General features: G+C 42.4%; 1 protein-coding gene across 4 annotated transcripts in view; it reads left to right on the top strand.

Moving 5' to 3' along the window:
* The window catches only part of Cdh6 (cadherin 6), a 133,786-nt gene that overhangs the window by 98,217 nt on the left and 12,671 nt on the right, over window positions 1-22,898 (top strand). For 3 of the 4 annotated variants that reach the window (XM_021208187.2, XM_029544046.1, XM_029544047.1), the window contains exons 3-7: window positions 4,283-4,577; window positions 8,436-8,555; window positions 11,099-11,266; window positions 14,205-14,392; window positions 16,999-17,252. In XM_021208187.2, the coding sequence (XP_021063846.1) occupies window positions 4,283-4,577; window positions 8,436-8,555; window positions 11,099-11,266; window positions 14,205-14,392; window positions 16,999-17,252 (1,025 nt within the window). The remainder of the gene's footprint in view (window positions 1-4,282; window positions 4,578-8,435; window positions 8,556-11,098; window positions 11,267-14,204; window positions 14,393-16,998; window positions 17,253-22,898) is intronic. The other variant, XM_029544048.1, reaches the window with a different exon arrangement.

Below are 22,898 nucleotides of genomic sequence, written 5' to 3'. Positions count from 1 at the left end.
GCTAAGATCGAATGGGAAATGAGGTTTGATTTGCTGACCACAAGGGTGATGTTCTCTCTCTCCACTAGAGCTACTTCCTTCTACCCTAATTCCAGAGGGCAGCGTCAATTTTCTGTAGTTGGTCTCTGATTTCCCTAGGACATATCATGTGATAAACTCTTCCTCTCTTGAAAGACCCTACTACGTTCTCCCTGCTTTCTATAAACACATTCACCCATAACTCAATGCCTTGTTTCCACCAACTGTCACATATTTCCTTCCATAAACTCCCTTCTGGGTGTTGTAGGCACCAATGTGTCCCAAGTAGGGCATGGTAGGCTTAGTCTCCGTTTTCCGCCCCAACGGAGAGTGTGCTTAGAAAATTCCATTTGGACAGTGACTCGGGGATCCACTAAATGGCACACAGGAATGGACGTAACATAGCAGCATCGGCTGGCTTCAGAGACTACTGAAAATCTATACAATTAATGTTATGCCCTTGAATTTAATTCAAAATTAAGCTGCAAGTTGGTACATGTGGCAGATAAAAGGATGTTGTGTTCCCAGGGACAGCCCCTCAGGCAATGATGTTGCCACTGCCTGGTGACACTCTCCATGGGGCCATGCCACAAACAGAGATTCCTGTATTTATTTTCTAAGACACTGCACTTGTTGTTTTAAAAAGAAAAAAAATAATAGAAAAAGAAAAGTGAGCAGAGAAACGGAGTCACAGCGCCTTCTGGCTACTGCAGTGAGAAACCCTGCCCGACACAGGTGAGAGGAGATTTCTGGGGACATGGCTAATTCTTACTTGATGGTGAACCGTTAAAAGTGAGCCGGATTATTAAACCTAATGGAACAAGCACATTAAACTGAAATTAGTAAAAATATGCCTCGGGCAACCTACAACCTTTTATTTGTTGCTGTTCAACTTCTGTCTCTTCCAATGGCCGTGATGAATGACATCACAAAAGAAAAAAAATCCAATTAAAATCTAAGTGCTCAATAAACCCCTAATGTCTGCTTGTTGCCTGCCGCTGCTTTCACAGGCACCGGAGGCTTCTGTTTTCTCTCTTTCTCAAGAACAGAGGAAAGAGCTGACCCCAGGGGTGTTGAGTAGATGGGAGGAGGAGAGTGGGGAAAGACAGAGACAAGGGGCTGGTGGGGGTTTCTGCTACATTTGCTTGGCATGTCCGACCCAGAAAGCCTGTGCCGGGGGTGACAGGAGGGAGGAGGCTAATTTGTTTTATTATCAGTGCATGCCTGAGTGAGGACACGCATTTTCCCACTGGTTTTCAAATATTGATAAATCACAGCTGTGATCTGCACCACTGTCCCGGCTCACACTTCCTGGCCTCTCCCTTCCCCACCCCCACCCTCATCGCCTTGGGTGTTTGTAGTATAATTCATGGAAATGGCCGCTCACTTGTGACTGCTAAAAATAAGTTTCTGATTACTTTTACCTGAATAAATCTCGTGACCGGATGTGGTATTCGACAACTAAGTGAGCAACAATTCCGCATCGAAGGTGATGATGATGGCAGCAGCCGAGGAAAGTCTATAATCTAGTGGAATAAAGAATATAACACATCGTATGGAAAGACAGTGGTCACCACTGGGTAGAAGAACACTGGCTTTTTGTAACAGATTTTGCCTCAGAGATAGGAAGTATTTACAAAATTTGGGTTTCCGGGGTCCTCAAAGTTCTCAAAGTCAGAAGAAGAGTGGAGCCATGCTCATGATGAATTCACAGCTAATGTTAGCAGGATCTGCCATTAAGACGGCTCTTTCTAATTCATAAAACACATACCGTGCTTTTATTGCGTGTTTATGTGGCAATTAATGAGGTATTTGTATATGGCTTCTAATTAGTTCTTTACAGCCGCTGGTCCTGCAGCTCTTATTAACCTCATCTTACTGATAAGGGTCCTGGCTGGGGAGGTTAATTGGCTCCACTGTGGTCTCACACCTGATGAGGGACACAGTGAACGTGACCTGTACTTAAGACTCAGATGTACGTCCCACATGCTGTACCCAGCTGCTAACCCCAGCTGCTGACCACGGCTGCCCAGGAACACGCATCCGAAGGGCAACAGTGGTGCTTGCTTAACTCATGAGTTAATGAAATGGCTTTTTAAGAGTGCTCTTCAGTCATTAGAACCTGTCAACGGAGAGTTAAGTTTTCCCTAGTGACTTCCTCTGTCAGGGTGGTTTCAGTATTTCCTTGGCGTATCACATTTCATAAATCATAGAGTGTTCCTCTTTTACATTTCTTACTGCATTTGTCTCACTTCTAAGCAATTTCCTCCCTGTTCGCATTTATCTTCCATTATTTCTGCCAAATTGCTTTCAAAGCTACTAATTGTACGAGTAATATTCTCATTCTCAAATTCAGTGATTAACTCAGTGTAGCTGTGTGCCACTGGACATAGCCTTTCCGCCTCCAGAAATGAGGACATTGCACCAAGTACTCTACAGGGCTCCTTCCTGCTGCCAGATTCTCATCTTTGACACACTTGAGCCGGGTGTGATTTTGAAACACTACATAAATTGGAACTTTGGGCCTCCTGTTTCTACAGTGATGGGTTAAAGATACTCAGGATTACAAAGAAAGCTTTCCGGGAATGTCAATGGGTCGTACCCAAAAATATTGCCTTGAACACTAAAACTTCGGAGAGCCATGTTAAACAAAGTCATGCCACATAAAGTCTGAAATGCAGACCCTTGGAGCTTTTCATCCATCAGGAGGGGATTTGTAGAAAGAGACAGATTAAGTATCTCCCAAATATACAGGACCCCAGAGCCCTTTCCCCTCTGTGCCTGAGTAGCAGATACTCCACGGAGCACACCCTCAGGTAACTGCTTGGCTCATCATCTCAGATCCTTCTCTGATTGTCCATCTGAGGATACACTAGAACATAGCTTCTCAACCTGTGGGTCACAACCACTTTGAGGGGTCAAATAAGCCTTTCACAGGGGATACCTGAGACCACCTGAAAATAGATATTTTTATTACTATTCATAACAGTAGAAAAATTACAGTTATTAAGTAGTAATGAAAATAATTTTATGGTTGGAGGGTCACTATAACATGAGGTGTCACAGCATTAGGAGGGCTGCAAACTGCTGGTCTGGAAGCCCCCCAGAGCCTTTCATGGGATATCAACCAGAGCCTACAGGTGTTTGCCTATTATGATTAACAGTTGTCACCCAGCTCTTCTGTTTGAAAGACTGTACGGAGGTCCTGCTGTAACTGACATGTCTGTCATCACTGATGCCTGTGACTCGGGCTGTTATATGGTCATCCTCAACAACAAACAGTGTTCTGAAAATCTGTCACTGGAGTCAGATTGCTGGGAGATCTAAACTCTTGCTAGATGGAGGGAAAAGAATTTAGGAACTCAACCATGACAGGGGATCCTTGGGTTAGGAAACAGAAACTACTTCTCCGGCATAGGGTCATCACCTTCCACTCTTACAGCATCTGGGCATTCACTTAATTCTATACTTTTCTCCGGACCATTTCACTGACAGTGAATCTCCATCACGCACTGCTTGATTCCTTTCAAGAGCCAGGGAGCAGGGGCAGTCAGGTCTCACTCCCTCATAAGGCAGACAGTTTCAACTTTAGGCTGTCTCTGCATATCAGAAGGTCTTTTCCTATTTCCTACTAAAATCCGAATGCCAGACGCCATTGTTGCAAGGAACTGATGGACTGGCCAGTGAGTTGGTCTCTGGGCACTGTTGCAAGCAGTGCTGAAGACATCTCTTGGATGCTTTAAATTGAACTAGACAGCCACAGAAACAAACATCACTTCTTCCCAGAAAATTAATTATAATCTCCCTGGCCCAAGGTGACCACCTAGCTTCATTAATTCACCAAAAAGCAGACTAAATCCAGATGCCTCTCATGCAAATACCAAAGGCTTTCTAAGCAGTAGAGCCCTGGAAGAATGTTTGTGTGTGTACAGTGACCAGTGCTCTGATCTCAATGGTGAAAAGATGCATCCAGTCAAACGGCAATGTTCTTGGGCATCTCAGTTTTCTTCTGTCTTTAGTTTTCTATTACTAAAAATAGGAACGAGTGTGAAATTTTCTATTTCAATCTAGAAAATTCTATGATAAAGGGATGCGTTCATTGAGTGGTGTTCTCTGTTGAAGGGTTATGTAAGGAGTTTAGAATAACCAGCTATTGAATGTGGGATGATGAACAGTTAACATAGACTGCATGGTGAGGACAAAGCAGTTCAGGATCAAGAGCTTGACTTTTACTCTCTTCAATTTTTTTTTTCCCCTACACTAGTTACATTCAGACCAGGATAGAGGAGATGGATCACTTAAATATATCCTTTCAGGAGATGGAGCGGGCGATCTCTTCATTATCAATGAGAACACAGGCGACATACAGGCCACCAAGAGGCTGGACAGGGAAGGAAAACCTGTTTACATCCTTCGAGCTCAAGCTGTCAACAGAAGGACAGGGAGACCCGTCGAGCCTGAGTCTGAATTCATCATCAAGATCCATGACATCAATGACAATGAGCCAATATTCACCAAGGATGTTTACACTGCCACAGTCCCAGAGATGGCTGATGTTGGTGAGTGAGACGAGAGTTCAGCAGAGTGGGGTCTCCACACCCACCAGGGGAAGAACCTGGAGCCAAATGTAATGAATTGAAAGAATTTAGAAACCAAATCCCAAAACCTCCACCTGTCCTTCTCAAAAGTACACCTCATTGTCTAATGTCCCCCTAGTCTTATGACTACTGTAAGAAAACGCTCTTTCCTATTTCCTGTAATGATAAGGTTATCAAAGCATGGGAAGAGACTGGGGTGAGCAAGACAGTCTCATCTGCTCTCTCTCCCATTGTTCCTTGGACTGAGAGACAGCAGCCTCCTCTAGTGCTCTCAGTCAACATCACGATTAGTCCGGGGAATCTTCCCAGTTATAAAAAAAATAAATAAATAAAAGCCTGCATTTACAGTCCAGTCTCGAAAATGCTGACAGGGCCAGAATGATGACTCAGCAGGTAAAGGCACTTACCTCAAAAGTCTGATGACCTGAGTTCAAAACCAGACCCATGTGAAAGTATAAGAGAACAGACTCTATAAACACGCCCTCTGACCACCACAGCCATCCCGTGGCACTCACACACACACAAACACACACACACACACACACACACACACACACACACACAAGAAATTTCTTTAATAAACAGCAACAACAAAAAATACTGGCAGTTGTATCAAGTAACAGTGAATTTGAGAGAAAGACTTAAAGAAAGCTTTTCCTTCTGATCCGCAAACAACACACAGATGGTAGAGACGTCCGTGAGATTTAATACAGAGGATTAATATTTTATGCACAAGTTCACTAGCAATTTTAAGTTTAATTTGTGTGGATTAAATTTGTTTAAGCTAGAAGAAAGTAAACAGGGTTTAGAAGGCAGGAGAAAGTTCGATTGATACCGCTCTTAGAAGCTTTAGACTATTTCATGGGAGACAGCTACTCAGCTCCAAGCTCCTAAAGTGAAAGGTTGTTTTTGTTCTCTCTGCCAACTTCAAAAGGGCTAAAGTTACAGAATAACTTTTCTGTGGTCACATCAATTGGAGCTCAGAGGTGCAAGATTTGGAAACTATTCAATCTGGGGAAGTGACTATAAAGTTTCATCCTCACCCCCATCCCCACCCCCACCCCCACTCCCACCCCCCAGGTCAGGAAGAAATTGTCTTATTTGAGGCTGCTCTGTTCTGTTAGAAAAAATCTGGAAGCCATCATCAGAGCAAAGAAGGGACTTAGGATTATTTTTAAAGATTTTTTTTTTTTTTTTTTTTTTTTTTTGGCATGGGCTGGAGAATATTTTCCTTGTAGGCAGTTTTTTTTTTTTTTTTGGTTTTTGGTTTTGATTTTTTAAGGAAGAATTAAAGGACAGCTCTCTTTGTCACCTGCACCACCCAGAGCAACTGTATTGAGATCTGCTGGCCTACGCCCACCTTGCAATGTCACTCACTTTTGAAGCCAGGGAAGAATTAAATATGCATTACAAATATTTGAAGAAAAGCCCAAAATATATGTCTAGAGAATTTGCACACATGCACGGTAATATTGATATCCATCATTATTGTAAGTCATTATTGGCATAGACAAAGGAGTCTTTTAAAAACTGTGTGTAGAGGTGATGGGGCACCAGCAAAGGGTTAAGGAGAACTGTGCTACCCAGAGTACCTAACTTGAAACTGTCTCCACTAATAGCCAGCAGTGTAGCCCTGGGCAAATTATTTGATTTATCTGATTCCGATTTCTTTGATCTTCCAATTCTGCATCTACAGAAATAAATAATAAATGTCTACTCTGAAGGATAATCATGAGGATTAAATAAGAAAACAGGCGTGGAGCCCTTCCTGCGGTAGCTGCCTCTAATGGGTGCTTAGAACATCAGAAACTCACATTCCAAAGGCAGGCAGAACTTATATTAATGCAAATAAGAGCTTGGGTGTTTGCTAACTTCCATTAAGTCTCCCTCTGAAATCACAGGAGGCTCTCACTCTGGCCACTTAACCTGCCAAGTTGCAAGGGTGGGTATTGTGTCTCAAGTCCCAGCACAATACAATGAGAGTCAACACATCCAACTCTCACACAGTGCATTCTATTTGTTTAATAAATGAAATGGTTAGATATTACAAAGGCAATTTTAAAATTCCCATAGTCTCTGCATGGAACTTCCCTGCCCTTTTTCAAAGACCAGACAGCCACTGCTTATCAGCTAGGAATGTCAAAAGACAGCCATAGTGTGCCCTTAACCAGAGGGTCCTATGGAACTTCTCACACGCATGAAATTTACATGGCCTTTAAGGAGGGTAGTGATATTTCCAAAGTTCTTAGGTAAGGGTCCCCCAAAATAAGAATACCAGACTAGTACACTATAGCTTCCTTCATACATTCCATTTTAATAATTTGAAATTAATCTATCAGATGTTTATAGTGTAATATTTCAATCAACTAATTTTTGTTTTACTTTGTTTTCATGTCTTGAAATGTGTAGCCAAGGCTAACTTTGAACTCAAATTGTAGCATAGGATGACCTTGAACTTCTGATCCTCTGATCTCCATCATCGTGAGGGTTGGGATTACAGGTGTATGTCATATACCTGGTTTATTTGAAGTTGAAGGATTGAACCTGGAGCTTCTACATGCACTCTACCGCCAGTCTTAATTCTTTATATAGTCTAAACTACCATTTAAAAGTTCAAAATCATTCAACCTCTTGGAATTATCAGATATTTGAACTAGTTTAAACAAAGAAGCTATCTGCTGGTCATGATATTTAAAGCAGAGTGAGCTTTGGACAAATTGGATCTGGATCATAGCTTCCTGGTCGGCTTCTGTCCTATTCAGCTTTGTCCGCAGGCTGGCATATATAACATCACAACAGCTGCTACGTTTGTGGCTTCATATGCCACACTGCTGTCCAAGACAAAGAGCATATAGGATTTCTACCAAGATTTCAACTGGCCACCCACTAGACAATACCTAACAGAAGTCCTGTGGACCAAGCAATTCAAGAGGCTGATTGCCTCTGGGAACCTACCTTCATCCTAGGTAACTTGAAAGGACCCTTGCTGCAAGGGTCCAGTCACATCATAGTCCATCACAGGAGATGGGTAGGACCCACCTCTACCCAAGGCTGCTCTTCTTTTTTAACCTAGTCCATACAGCATCCATTGATGTGACTCTCATCCCTTTCCATTCAAGGATCAATGGCTTCCTAGCAACATATATTGTGCTGTGGTTCTCCACTCCTTTGTCATGGAAGCTGGCATTCTAGCTAGACTTTATATTGCTGTGACAAAAGACTGTGACTTTCAGGTTACTGTCTGTCATCAAAGGAAACCGATATGGGAACCTGGAGGCAGGGACTGGAGCAGAGACATAGAGGAGTGACACTCCCTGGCTTGCCCTCCACTGCTTGCTCTCTTATACAAGTGCAGAATCTCTTGCCCAGGGCTTGCACAGTCCACAGTCAACCGCCAATCAAGCGTATGCCCTATAGACATACCTCAGGCCAATCCAACAGAGACAATTAAATTGAGGTTCCCACTTCCCTGGTAATTCTGGGATGTGTCAAGTTAACAAAACACTAACCAACCTAACAGGATGTCTCGGAGTGTAAAGGTATTTGCTTCCAAGACTGATGACCTACATTTGATCTTCACAAATCACGTGATGGAAAGAAAGAAATGATTTCTACATGTTGCCCTCTGGCCTCCATGCACAGTGGCAAGTGTGAGCCATCACATGCACACAAATACACACACACACACACACACACACACACACACACACTGAAATGTAATTTAATTCTTTTCAGTTAAGAGCCTGCTTTCTTCACATGCACATGCATCAAGTGTCATGATGACCCTTCTTTGTTTTCATCACATCTTTGTCATTGCAGGCACATTTGTGGTCCAAGTCACGGCGACTGATGCTGATGACCCAACGTATGGGAACAGTGCTAAAGTCGTCTACAGCATCCTGCAGGGACAGCCCTATTTTTCAGTGGAGTCGGAAACAGGTTGGAATACTTTCCTCATCTCCTCGTCGATGTTCTGTAATTTTAACTGACGCGCTCAGCTGAGCTAGCATATCGTTTAATAAAAGAACAATCAGCATGATTGGATTTTCCTCGTGCCTCTGCCAAACTCTAATGATTTATTTGTAAATGTGACATCCAGATCATTCTAAAAATAAATACAACAATGAGTCTTTCACGCCATACATATAGGATAGAATCATTCCTTTCTGTTTTTGTTTTGTTTTGTTTTGTTTTGTTTTCCCCATCCAGTCTGGCATGAAGGTGAGAAAGAGTTACCCTTTCTGAGAGTGGCCAAAGCTCTTCACAGACATCCTGAATCCTTCTTCCTCTTTTTCTAGTTACTTGGTGGTACCATACCTCTCTCCTGTTCTGAAGCTAGGTATAGCCGTGGGACACATTTGCACAAATATAACGTGGCAGTGAAACAAGTCACTTCTAAGCAGAGTTGTGCACAATTCGTCGCCTTCCCTTCCCCTGGCCACAGTGATCATGGAAACCCTTGTTGAGACAGGGTCTCAGCCCGTATGCCAGAGTGTTATTATGAATAGAGATCCCTGCTTGCCTGCTTAGAGCATGAGCAAGAACTGAACCATAGATCTGTCACACCATTAAGATTCTGGACTACTCTTTCTGATGTCTTGGCCTACCCTATCCAGTCCTGCATCTCAGTCCAACAAATCAGCTCGCCTTATGGAATCTTGTTTACATCATCTTATTTAAAAAAATTCTTTTTGCCCTGCTAAGTCTAACTGGAATGCTGGATTCGTTGTTGCCCGTCACAGATGCCAAAGAGAAGAGACAGGGACTGAATCTTTAAAACTGCTTTATTCAGAGAGCTGGCAATCTGAGAAGACAGTTGATTAACATCCAAAAAAAAAAAAAAAAAACCAAAAAACCAAAAGTCTTCTATCTCCTCTCCAGCCAGCAGATCACAGGGCAGAGAAGGAGAGTCACAAAGGCAGACTGTCATTCTGGGGCTCAGTCCTGCCCTCTGGTCAAGTGGCCGGACGTGTGTCTGGGAGCTGCAATGCCTATGTTTCTCTCATTATCATCTAATGCTGTCTTCTCACATTTTGTGGATGTTTGGAGTTCGGACGCTTTTTGAAATCCTTGGTCAAGTTTGTTGATATCAACCTTGTTCTCCAGGGTCATGTGGCCTGAGAGAGGGTTAAGTTGAACAAACCAACCCTTGACAGTGTGTGCTTGCTGAGCTATAAATAGCACGTAGGTGCCGAGGCCTCTCCACAATATGGAGCACAAGTGTGCCATCGAATACAGACTACAAAAGCACCTCTGTCAAAAGAACCATGATATCTGGTGGTTTATTTTTCAGTATTTGTATCATACGGTGGATTCTATACATATTTCGAACCAGGTTCCTTTCATGGTTTTTTTTTTTTTTCAAACATCCTTTATTTTAAGTCAGAGCTTTTCTGGGTTACTACGCCCAGCTAGAATTTATGTGTTAAAAGGTGAATGAACCTGGAAAGAATCCCAAGGAGAGAGGAAAACGGTGAGTTGAAAACAATGAGAAAGAAAAATTAGAATTATTCTACTTATAGGACAAAAGGCTAAGGTGATTTCCTGTGTTTAAATAGAGAACAACTATTATTTGGAGAAGAGAAAGCGGCTGCTCCTTGAAGCCAAGACTATGGGAATGAAATTGACCTGTTGTCTGAGGCATTCTTGCTAAAAGGGAAGAAAAGATATTTTCAGCTTCATTAGTGGTTAAGCTTGAGAATGTGAGAGCAGAGAGGGCTACAGAGCCTACTCTGGTGATTTTTAAAAGAAAGTTAATTTAAGCATAAACACTCTACAGAGATTAGGCCAACTTTGAGAGATTCTTTCTAGTCGTTATCTAACTGCCTAATGGTAGAGATAACTTTAACCTATCTTCAAAACGTTGGTTACTGTAGGGATTAGTTGAATTGATGTTCGCATCCTCTGTAAGAAACCCCAAATTCTCAAGGATCACACAAGATCATAACTGGGAGGGACCTAAGGCCATTTTCCTTAGCACATAGTTTTGTGGTTTATAAAACCCACAGAACATTCATTACAGTACATAGTCCTGAGGAGCAATCAGCCAAGTTGATAATGTGAAACTCTGGTGTCAGCTCAGGCATATGGCTTTCTGATCTGCTCAGAGTACACCTCAATGCTCTGGACTGAACAGCATGTGTGGTACATCCTCTTATGCCACATGGCAGTCATACTTTACGATGTCATCCTATGACACCTACATCGCATTCCTCGCAGTCTCTCTTGCTCGGGCTTTGCCTTGTACTTGTTCTCATTCTCCTTGTAATACAGGCTTTTTAATGAGTATCTCTCCCCCTGTGTGATTGTAATTTCCTTCAGTAGAAAGGCTGCGTGTAATCATCTTTATATCACAGTGACATCTGCATAGTGTTTTGCATATTGTGGATGACAGTCTACATTTGTTTGCATAAATAAATGATTCCATAAAATACTGTTAATGCCTCTCCTTCCACTCCTGAATTTCAATTTCACATCCGTAGGTATCATCAAGACAGCCTTGCTCAACATGGATCGAGAAAACAGAGAACAGTACCAAGTGGTGATTCAGGCCAAGGACATGGGCGGCCAGATGGGAGGACTGTCGGGGACTACGACCGTGAACATCACGCTGACAGATGTCAATGACAACCCACCCCGTTTCCCCCAGAGTAGGGACATTTGATTGAACGGCTTTCTCCAATATGCTTTATTTTTTGTAAAATTTTAACTCTAAGTATATTTTCATTGTTGGCACTGCTGTCAAAGTCACTGGACTTAGGAAGAACTGGCACTTTTATTAAAATTATTTAAATGAGTTGAAAACACCACTTACTCTCGGGAAGTGTGAACACTTTCATGCTCTGCCACTGGTAATTAGCAGAGTGATTCCTGATATGGCCATGGTTGTAAAAGCAACATAGCTGCTTTCTCTCTCTTTATATACTTGCTTGAGCAAAGCATATGCATACCAGCATGCTGCTATTGGTTGGGAAAGTGGACTTTATGCTTCTGTGAACTTAATCAGGCATGTCATCGCTGTTAAAAGCTCACAAAGCTTTGCAAGGAAAGGATTTATCATTTCCCTATTTCTAAAAAATATAGCTATAGAAGTTGCTATGTGCTTAGCCTATTTGTGGTCATAAAGGGTTTTCTATGTTGTGGTTAAATGAGATACTGAATAGAATCTCAGATACCATTGGCTGTCATGCTCATGTGAGAAGGGAAAACAACATCCATGAATACTGCCTTCCTCTCAAGTGTCATGCTAGACTTCCCAAGTGGGAAGTGGTTGTGATGCAATTTTTCCTTCAAAAATAGATGTCTTTGTGACCATATTCCCCCTAAAAAGTTATCTGAATCATTAAGTAGAAAATATAGCTGGATATAGTGACTCACGCATATAATCTTAGCACTTGGACAGCAGTGGTAGCTTCCAGACTTGGGCTCTATAAAGAATTCCAGGCCAGACTAAAAAGACCCCATTTTTCAAAAGTAGGGAACTAACATGATGGCTCAGCAATTGGGTAAGACTTCTCAATGTTCTTCCAGAGAATCCAGGTTTCCATGGATCTTCCCAATTGCCTGTCAGTCATGCACCAAGGGATACCACACCCTCTTCTAGTCTCCAAGGCCACCTGCACACACATAGCATACAGGCACTCAGGCATACGCACATGCAGACAAATAAAAATAATAATAAAAAAATCATAAATCTTTCAAAATAAGTAGAAGGAAGGGAGGGGGAATAAGAGAGGAGGAGAGGGGAGAAGAAAGAAGGAAAGGAGATCTGGAGGGAAAAGAAAACCCATCTACTCTACTGTGACATCTTTTAAAAGATAACCAGCTAGTCTCCTTTACAAGGGAGAGCCAAATGATCAATAGAAAACAGTTCCGTCTTTTTATTCTCCCAGTATATAATCAGCTGGCTCCAAATACAGAACAGCTAACAGTTTGTGACATAGGCAGAAGGAAAGGTCTGAGCCCTAAAACTCCTCCTCCACAAGGTCCTGATGTGAAAACAGGTTGTCAGCACCCTCCCCTGGGGAGGATAACACAAGGGTCTGAGGTACTTGGCCCCACGGAAGCCTTGTCCTTTTCTTTCCTTACATAGCCTGTTACCTGCTGTAAGACCATGTGCCAAAGTAAGGGGGAAGAGAATGCAGAACAATTTAGATAAATCCTTAATCTATTCTGTTATTTTACCAATACTCAGGGAATTTGCTCCACTGGAGACCTATACTTCAATGGTTCCACAGTCCAGAGGTTTTTTTGTTTTTTGCTTTTCCAAAGTCATGTATGAGTAATTGGAAAATTATAACAGATAAGAATAGATTAAATTTTAGAAGGCAGCTATGCTAACCACTTTACCACCAACGCTAGGATAATTTTTATTTTTATGCACACACCCCACATATATTCACACACACACCCTCTAAGAACATAGCCTGTAAGACAGTCAGATCTAAGCTGAAACTCACAATTTTGGTCTTTAAACTAATTTTGTAACTTGAGGATACTAAAAACAAGCATCGTCATCCACAAAGTATTAGAACTAAAAACATAAGTATGCTGACAGGTGTGATGGCAACCACCTTTAATCGCAGAAGTCTGGAGGCAGAGGCAAACTGATTTCTGTGGGTTCTAGACCAGCCTGATCTAAACTGTCTCAAAAACAAAATTATATATGACAAAATGTATATGTGTATATGGATGTCTGTTAAAAGCCTGTGTGAGAGAAAATGCTATACAGAAATTAATAATGAGTTAACCAAAGGAAAAAGTGGAGAACTCCATTGTTCAGTGTACGGCTCATCTCCCTAGCTCTGCATCTAGATCCAGTTCTGATTGTGAGTCAAAACATGACTAGCTGGGTAGTTTTTCAAATTGCTATATTTCGCTTCCCCCTTCAGCTGGTATTAGCAAGGTCAAGAAAAAGCCCCATTAAGAACACATAGCAATTGATCTCAAGTCCATCCAGGTTAAGCGTTCTATTCTTTGTGCTATTTTACCTTCGCGGGGCTTTTGAAATGCTCCTCTCCCGCTTCGTCTCAAAACGGCACCATGAATTTGGAAGCTTGTTTACAGAACAAGAAGAAAACACTCCATTTGCAAGGAGACAGGCCATGAAATAGGAGGAGGAGTCTAATTATCGTGATAGTAAAGACGTAAGGAGATTAGGATAGCGTTCATTATTTTGAAGAAAGCATGGGTCTGTCTCCATCCACAGTGAGGTCATAAAGCCGTCTCCCCAAGCCACGGCTGGGCTTTCTGTGGCTCCACTTGTTGTCAACCACAGTACATTACTTAAAATACACATATTGTCTTATATTGTTATACTTGCTCTCCTTTCCTAGTAGGAAATAAACTATTGCTGATAGTCTGTTGTTATGCCCAGTTTATATGTTAAATTTTATCAAGGATATGTATGTATTAAAATCAACACAGAACAAAATAGAGTACTTAACGTGAACTAAACTCTGTATTCAGTATTTAGCCCTACTTGCGGTTAGGATCTTGGAATGTACTCCCTGTGGGTAAGAGTGGGCTGCTTACTACGACAGAGTATCTCCTAGTCTCTGCCTCATTCGTGTGTTTGGTGATTGACAGGTACATACCAGTTTAAGACCCCCGAGTCGTCTCCACCGGGAACGCCAATTGGCCGGATCAAAGCCAGTGATGCTGATGTGGGAGAAAATGCGGAGATTGAGTACAGCATCACAGACGGTGAGGGACACGATATGTTTGACGTCATCACCGACCAGGAAACCCAGGAAGGGATCATAACTGTCAAAAAGGTAATGCCGTTGATATGGGTATTGGGTACAACTCCTGGGGCGGAGGAGGCGGCCCTGTGGGTAAAGGGCTTGTACAAGCACGAGGAGCAGAGAGAGTCCAGGTCCCTGGCACCCACAGGAGATCTTTGCATGGGGGCATTTGTGGTGACTTGGGTGCTGGAGGAGAGGTGGAAAAGAGGCAGAGCTTAGAGACTCTCGCTGGCGAGGTGGTCGAGCAGAAATAAGGCTCACAGTGTCAGAAGACATGATGGTGACTTCTGGTCTCCACACACAAATACAGAATGCACGTGAGTGCACTTGCAAACACACATGCACATACACACACACACACATGCACACATGCACATGGGTGCACTTGCAAGCACACATGCATGCATGCACACGCACATACATACATGCACGCATGCACATGGGTGCACTTGCAAACACACATGCACATGCACACGCACATACACACATGCACACATGCACATGGGTGCACTTGCAAACACACATGCATGCATGCACACACACATACATACATGCACGCATGCACATGGGTGCACTTGCAAACACACATGCACGCATGCACATGGGTGCACTTGCAAACACACATGCATGCATGCACACGCACATACACACATGCACACATGCACATGGGTGCACTTGCAAACACACATGCATGCATGCACATACAAGCATACACATATAGAAAAGGAGAGAGGGGGATGTAAACACAGCTCTTTATTGAATTTATTCAACTCTAAATATTATTGTCTAGCGGGGGAAAAGGAGGCTATTGGTCTGTGCTGTACAATTTACATAGATAGCGAACATGCTGAAATTCTTGATGTCTTACCATGAAGTACTTCCCTCTGGCTCTCAAGTTACCAAGGACAAAGACCATCTCCTATAAACATTTATTCAGACTCTTCTTTTACTCACTTTTTTATAAGCCTTTTCCCAGTTAAAAGTACTTTTATATATTTACTACATCTAGACTTTCAATAAATTTCTACTAAAAAAAAAAATCTTCTAAGTGGATAACAGAAACAAATGGGATTCATAGAAGCAATAGAATAAATAGCATAAATAATAAAATACACAATGAGGCACATTTCTGTGGCTGCTGGCCTTGCGATGGCACTTACAGCAGATGATCACTGCTGCCCTAGCACCTATAGGCCACGGCCGAATCAACAAGGAATGAGGAATCCAATAAATGAGTGTGTGCCTGCAAATTGTGAACTGTGCTTGGAAGGAAAGGCTAGTGACCATGGAGCGAGGTGACGGGAATTAGAGAGACTATACGGAGATCACACATTCAAACAAGTGAGGGCACTACACATGACTCCCCATCTCCACCAGCATGCCTGTATGCTATTTCACCTCTCAAAATTGTCTGGTACCACAGAGCTCTATACCAAAGTGTGGTCATGGTTAAAAACCAACACATTGTGTGCTTCGGGGCTAAAAGCATTGATTTAGGTTAATTTTCATTGATTTCTCTTTTGTCATGTATATTAGAATGCCTTCTTCTGTCCCTTAGCCCACTGAGGCTTACTGGGGTACGTAAGCATGATAGATGTAAATAACAAGAAAAATTTCCCTCTTACAAACATGTCTGATTCTCTGGAAACACAATAAAACATGCTTAAGTGACACTTCAGACCGATGTTTTAGACCCTGATATGATTAGGAAGCCCATTAGTGAGCATTAACCTTTTTAATTTTCTCGGTGCCTTATCAGATTCAAACTGAAATTTTGCCTAGCCGACTAAATCGCATTCACGGACGGCTTGATTAATAGTGCTTCCAGCGAGCCTTGTCATGATAGTATCTAAAACTACAAGTCAGCATTATGCACTTGGGTTCACCATGTTTCTGATGCAAAAAATCTTTTCCTAAAGGTCTTTAACAATGGGGATCGTTGCCTTCTTTAGCAAGTAATTAGCCCAGTGCCCTTGTGGGGGGATTTCAGAGAAAGATTTTACTAACTCCTACAAAAAACTATTTAGTCTGAATGGGCAAGAGAGAGTCACAGATCTGATCTGCAGGTCACAATTCCGGCTACACTCAGACATGCCTGAAGATGTTTCAAGTTACAGATGACCATGTCCACCAGGGAAATTTTGGTTTAGTAGGCAAGAGTGGATTCCCAGGCATTGACAAGTTTTAAACACCTAGCGGATAAAGCCTGATGTGAGAGCCCCTGGCACAAAGTCTCCTACATGTTGCCAGCCTGCCCTGGACCACCCCCTCTGTGCAAACACAAAAGTAGATTAAAGGAGAGAGAGAGCGAAGCTGAGAAAGATCCCTGCTTTCAGTTTCATTCCCGCCTGGCAACTGAAAACCCACTTTTCAGTGACAAGTTGACATTCAGGCCATATTTCTACCACGGTTGAAAGTTGGTTCTTCACAACCTGTGTAATAGCTTTCCTCCTAACACACTATGGCAATGTAAGGCTTGGAGGTATAAATCTCACCTTTGCTGCCTCTGTTCAACATTGCTCTAATGTGCGCTGATTTCCCGAAGCAGACCGACGGCATCCGTTAGTTCGAGAGTTGCACTAAAGTGGCTTCTGCCTCGCCTCTCTCTCTGTGTCTTGCCTCCCTTTCTTCTGTAGCTCTTGGATTTTGAGAAGAAGAAGGTGTACACCCTCAAGGTGGAAGCCTCCAATCCCCACGTCGAACCCCGATTTCTCTACCTGGGTCCCTTCAAAGACTCGGCCACGGTGAGAATCGTGGTGGATGATGTGGACGAACCCCCTGTCTTCAGCAAACTGGCCTATATCCTACAGATACGGGAGGATGCCCGGATAAACACGACCATAGGCTCTGTGGCAGCTCAGGATCCTGACGCCGCCAGGAATCCTGTCAAGTAAGTGCACCTCAGAACCATCTCTTTCATAAGTTAAGTCCATATTTTTATATCCAAATGCCCACCTGCTCCCTAGAAAAGAGGAATCCTTTTGTCCAGTTAGACGGTTCTATGTTGCTGAAAAACTGTACCAAATAGCAAGCACCTTTAACTGTCCTTGCCTCCTCCATAAATACTATTTTAGCAACAGCATAAACATCAAGTACACAAAGGTTGAAAGAAAAACATCTGGATGAGCGGTACAGGACTTCGCTATTTAAATAAGGTAATACTAGGTGGCACAGCTGACTAACCTGGGGCTCTTTGTAAGGTTTAAGATGGTTTACTATAAAGAGTGGAACACAGAAATAAACCAGCCACTGAGCTTGATAGCCAGCATGCTTTTCAAGAGCTGGAGGACCTATCATGTAACACTTAGAGGAAGAATTACGCTCCATTTAGATGAATAATTTTCCTCTTGCATGTGTAAATAAAAACAAGAACTGTTTCGTGATATGTCTGCAAAACGCTGGAGAAATTAATAGGGTAGGATCCAAATTAATGCTATGTAAACAAGCTTCGTCTTCCCCATGCTTTGCTGGCTCCTTGGTTATAAATCATGTGGCAAGGAAGCCTCATTGCTCTTTGAGGCCACTGACAACCTGGGGATTCTAGAATCATATGCAAATCCTGGAATCAACCAACAGTCAGCCTTCAGCCCCGGTAGAATAAATGAAAATGGTACTAAATCAGGATGCTATCGTGTAAATCATTCTCCTTAGATAAAGTACACAGGAAAAATAAAATAAAATCTGTAGAGATTCTTGCCAGTGAGTTCACAGACGTATTCTGATCAGAGTATCTGCCAGACACCATGCATATCCCATACGTAAGGGAGTGCAAAAGACAATTATACTAAGTCTGCGACATAGAGAGTGTACAGAGAGAAATAAACAAAGGATAAATATGCAGTAGGTCAGGGGAAGGAATTCGAAAAGTCAATTGACAGGGACCCTGTTTAAGATGGTGTGACCAGGGCTTAGCCTTCTTAGTAGGAAATCATTTGCAGTAACGATTTGAAAGAAATGGAGGGATGAACTATGCAGAATCCTAGGAGGGAGACCGGCAGAAGGGGTAAAGGAGGGAGGGGTCTAATCCTGGAGCCGACTTTCTCTGTTGTAGGAATGGCTGAGAGGTTTGCACATCAAGGAAAAGGAAGAGGAGATGGAAGTGGAGATAGGAAAAACAAAGTGGGGAGATGAAGAGAGAGAAGGGAGGGATGAAATAAGAGTGGAGGGACAAGGTGGGTGAGGTCAACTGAGAGGCAGCAGGGAGGTTTGCCGCCACCAAGGTCCTACTGGGATTCACAGTTCACGGTAAAGCCTGGATCTTATCTAATTGAGGCGAGAAGCCATCTGGAAACTTTGACTAGAAGAACTACCTAATCCCAAACTTCACTCTTAAATGGCAGTTCTGTATGTTGTGTGAAGAATGCTGTTGGAGATAAAAGAGTGTGTAGCTCCAACAGCCAGTTCCCTTTGTTCTGGTCAAATCTCACGAAATCTACACATCTAAAACACACAGATGTCTGCTCCACTCTCAGGGCACATCGAGCCATGTTTTATCTATCTACTGTAAGACCTTTGCCACATTGAAGATGGCTCCGATCCACCAGGGCAGCCGCATGTGAGCTCGGCGGACCCAGTATTTCCCCCGTGTAATTTAACTCACTTAGTCGGGGAAGTGAGTGATGGCTTTGTTTCCATAGCACATGCACCTTAGGTACTTTCGCAAATGCTCTCTCACCTGGAACTCATTCTCATTACATGGAGTGGAGGAGGGACCTTAGCAAGTCGGTGTGAAGTTCAATTTAAAAGTGTTAATGATAGACGTTAACAAATATAAGCTTAAGTTACCTTTTTGATAGTTCAGCATGCCTTTAACTTGAAGAAAAATGTCTTCTGGAAATTTAGGCTAGTTTCTAGTATACTAGTTTTTAAACTGAATGCCAGTTTTCCTCTGTGCTGTTCTCTGTGTTGTGAACGGAAGGAAGAACTTAGCTTGTCAAGCTGGGCTGGCTGTTGGCTTCATGCTAAAGACGTTCCCTGCCAGTCTTCCCTCAGTACATGTAGATTTGATGTATAAATATGGATTTAAGTCTAGAAACATACATAGATTATATTGATGCATCTATGCATACTCCAGCGATTTCCCTTACAGGATAAAATTATTCTTATATTAAGAAAATATATCTATACATCATCTGGACTTAGTCTAGACACACATATTGAATAACCATGAACAACAACAAAAAAAAAAATGTTGAGGTTTTTATGTAGTCACCATCGTTAACTGTTTAATCACAAAACAATGTCCTACCATAACTTTATCACGATGTCTTTTGGTACATACAAGAAAAAAACATGTCACTACCAATAATCTGCCACGTACAGTGTCTAAGTGAAGGCTGGAGAGGTAGCTCAGCAGTTGCTGCTCTGACAAAGGACTCGTTTGGTTCCCAGTGCTCGTATCAGGTGGTTTATAACTGCCGATAACTCTAGCCCCTAAGGATCCAGTGCCTCCTTCTGACCTCCCTAGATACCCAAGCTTCATGTGCATACACATACACACAAACACATACTCATACACATAAATAAAAATAAGGTAAATCTTTTTTTATTAGTCTATACAAATGCAGCCTCTGTCCCACCACACAAATAAATCTCCTTCGCCTGAAGACATATTTACAAGACAAATCATTTAATCACAAAATGCAGTAAAGTCCCAGAGGAGAAGGTCAAACCATCCACTACAGCCATGTAGAGGCCAGCTGCCTTATTTCCTGTTGACAATGATCACAGTTAGTGTTTCTGGACAATAAGTACCCCTGATATAAACTGAAATGACTTCAGAGGAAAGAAAATAACAGTAACAAAAAGAAAATACAGCTTTGTCTATAATCATCTTTCCTAAACAATATAGGCATTTTAGGGTTTCCATTAATTTTTAATCTCCCAATTAGGGAAGACAATATAAATTTCACTTATTTCCTAACTAGTTAATCTTCTCTCTTTAAAATTTAAAGCTGCCTTCAACTCAAGAGTTTCTCATTGCTTCCTGTATATTTCAAGGCTTGATAGAGAAACATGATTATTTGTAAAATTTAAAACTACCCTAGGAGGCTGACTCAAGGAGCAAGCGGTGGCTGCTGTGTGTGATCGAGGCAGCCTCTGAGAATGTAAAACACAGCATTTTTCATGAGGGAAAACCTTGTTCATAGATAAATTAGATTCCTCATAGTCAAGGAGGACAGTAATTTCCTTTTTGAGAAGTAGCAACGTGTTACAAATATTTGTCATCTGTCTTCTAAAATGAAAAAAAAAAAAAAAAAAAAGAATGAACAAGTAGGTTCAATGTTCTTGCCTAAATGTTTTAATAAATGTTGGTTCACGGCAGAAATGTCAAAACTAGTGGATAGCTTTTTAAACATGTCTGAGCACTTCTGAGGATGAAAGGGCCATGCTCAATGTCTTGAGGCTACAATGAAGGCCTGGCGACACCACGGCCATTGTGAACTTCGTTAATTCTTTGCTAAAGTAAGTTTGAATAGCAAGCAATAAATGAGTGCCTATTTCATTTAGACAGCTACTAAGCAACAAACATCAGTATGAGGACATTGTCACCTGGCTACTTACATTTTAAATAGAAAACAGTTCACTGGAATAGAACTTTGAGTACTGTACATTGTAACAGATGACTCATATCTTTTCTTAGAGCCTTTGCAACTCTAAATGCATCTGATAGCTGGATGATTTCTTTAAACTCTGTTTCTACTAAGCCAATTTTTTTAAGCCAACATTTCCTTTTGCTCATTGCATGCTTCATTGTTTTGCTCCCCTTCCTGCTGCCCCCTCCCAGAATTCTTCACCCCATCTCCCCTTCCCTTCCTCTGAGAGGGTGCTCCCCCATCCCGTGCATCCCCCCTTCCCTGAGACCTCCAGTCTCTACAGGATTAGGTGCATTCTCTCCCACTGAGACCAGAAAAGGCCCTCCTCTGCTGGGGCCTCAGGCCAGCCCATATTTGCTCTGTGGTTGGTGGCTTAGTCTCTGGGAGCTCCCAGTTTAAGCCAACATATTTTTTGTTTGTTTGTTTTTGTTGTTGTTTTATTAATCATTTTATTCATTTATATTTCAAATGATACCCCCTTTCCTGTTATCCCTCTACCCACCATCCCATCCCCCATCCCTCTCCCCCTCCCCTTTGCCTCTTTGAGGATGCTCCTCCTCCCATTCACCCATTCCTTCCTCACCCCTCTAGCATGCCCCAATGCTGGGTAAGCCAACATCTTTAAACTCCCTTCCATGACAGAAGTTTTGAAAATGCAGTGGACATGGGAATTTATTTTTTTTAATGACAAACCTTAACATACTAAGTCTATTCAGAATTTTCTCGGTACCTTCTCGCTCATAATCATACATACATACTTGGGCCCTTTACATGGCTATCCTAAAATTGAGTTACATGTTTAAGTACATTTAAACATAGGTTAAAACTAGTTTAAAAAATTATGTAAAAAAAACGGTAACACTCCTCCAGTTTCTTCATGTTGCCGTCCATACTGGGGTCAAAGGTGCTGTTCATCTTTGGTTTCTTAGATGCCATTCTGGTCCCCCTGTAAATCTCCACACACTCTCTGTAAATACTCCCCATCCCTCACGCTGCCCTAGCATCGTTCTTGCCCTTGTTGAACAACTCTCTGCTCCTATTGGGTAGGTAAGGGATACTGTTCTCAGCATTCCTGTTCCCAAGGTCACAGAGTAAGAACCCCAGGTTGTCCGCGTGGCTCTGCCTCATTAGACCCACCAGGTGTCCCTCAGGCCCACAATCTCTATGTGTCAAAAATGGGGCCTTGAATCTTCTTGAAGCCCTGTGTTTCACTCCTCTCCCCACATCATTTCTCCTCGATCTGACCAGTCATCTTTCTTTCAGTGCGGTTTACATTAGGGTGCTGCTCTACATGGGGCCCGGGCAGAGGTTTCCATGGCATTTAGAATAGACCCCAGTGCTTTCCTATGGCCAACACATTCTCCTACTCAGACTCTGCATTCATCTCTAATCCCACCCCCTACCTCCTTCTCCTACCCAACCATCCTCACCCAAGCTAGGCGACTTCTGTTTTCTGAAAACAGAATGATCCTTTAAATATAACGGATGATATAAAAAATAACCTGCCCCTATATAAGCACATATATTAACATTCTGACAATCTAAAAACTTATTTTTTTCCTTTTCACTTATTCCTCTTTCATGTATTAATGTCCTGACTAGTTTATCCTCCTGCCCCTCCCCCTAGTTCTTTCCACCCACCTCCCCTTTCCCCTGATTTGCTCCCCCAACTCTGCTTCACCTCCCCTCAGAAAAGAGCAGGCCTTCCAGGGACATCAACCAAATATAGCATAAAAGACTATAATAAGGCCAGGCACATATTGTCACATCAAGGCTGGACAAGGCAACCCAGAGGCTATATACCCATAACATATATGCAGAGGACCTAGGTCAGACCCACACAGGCTCCCTCCCTGATCTCCGTGAGCCCACTTGAGCCCCAGTCAGATGATTCTGTGGGCAGTGTTCTCTCAAGGAGTCCTTGATCCCTCTGGCTTCCC

The sequence above is a fragment of the Mus pahari genome, chromosome 11 (genome assembly GCF_900095145.1).
Source record: "Mus pahari chromosome 11, PAHARI_EIJ_v1.1, whole genome shotgun sequence".
NCBI lineage: Eukaryota > Metazoa > Chordata > Mammalia > Rodentia > Muridae > Mus > Mus pahari.
This window is presented reverse-complemented; position numbering and strand designations above follow the sequence as displayed.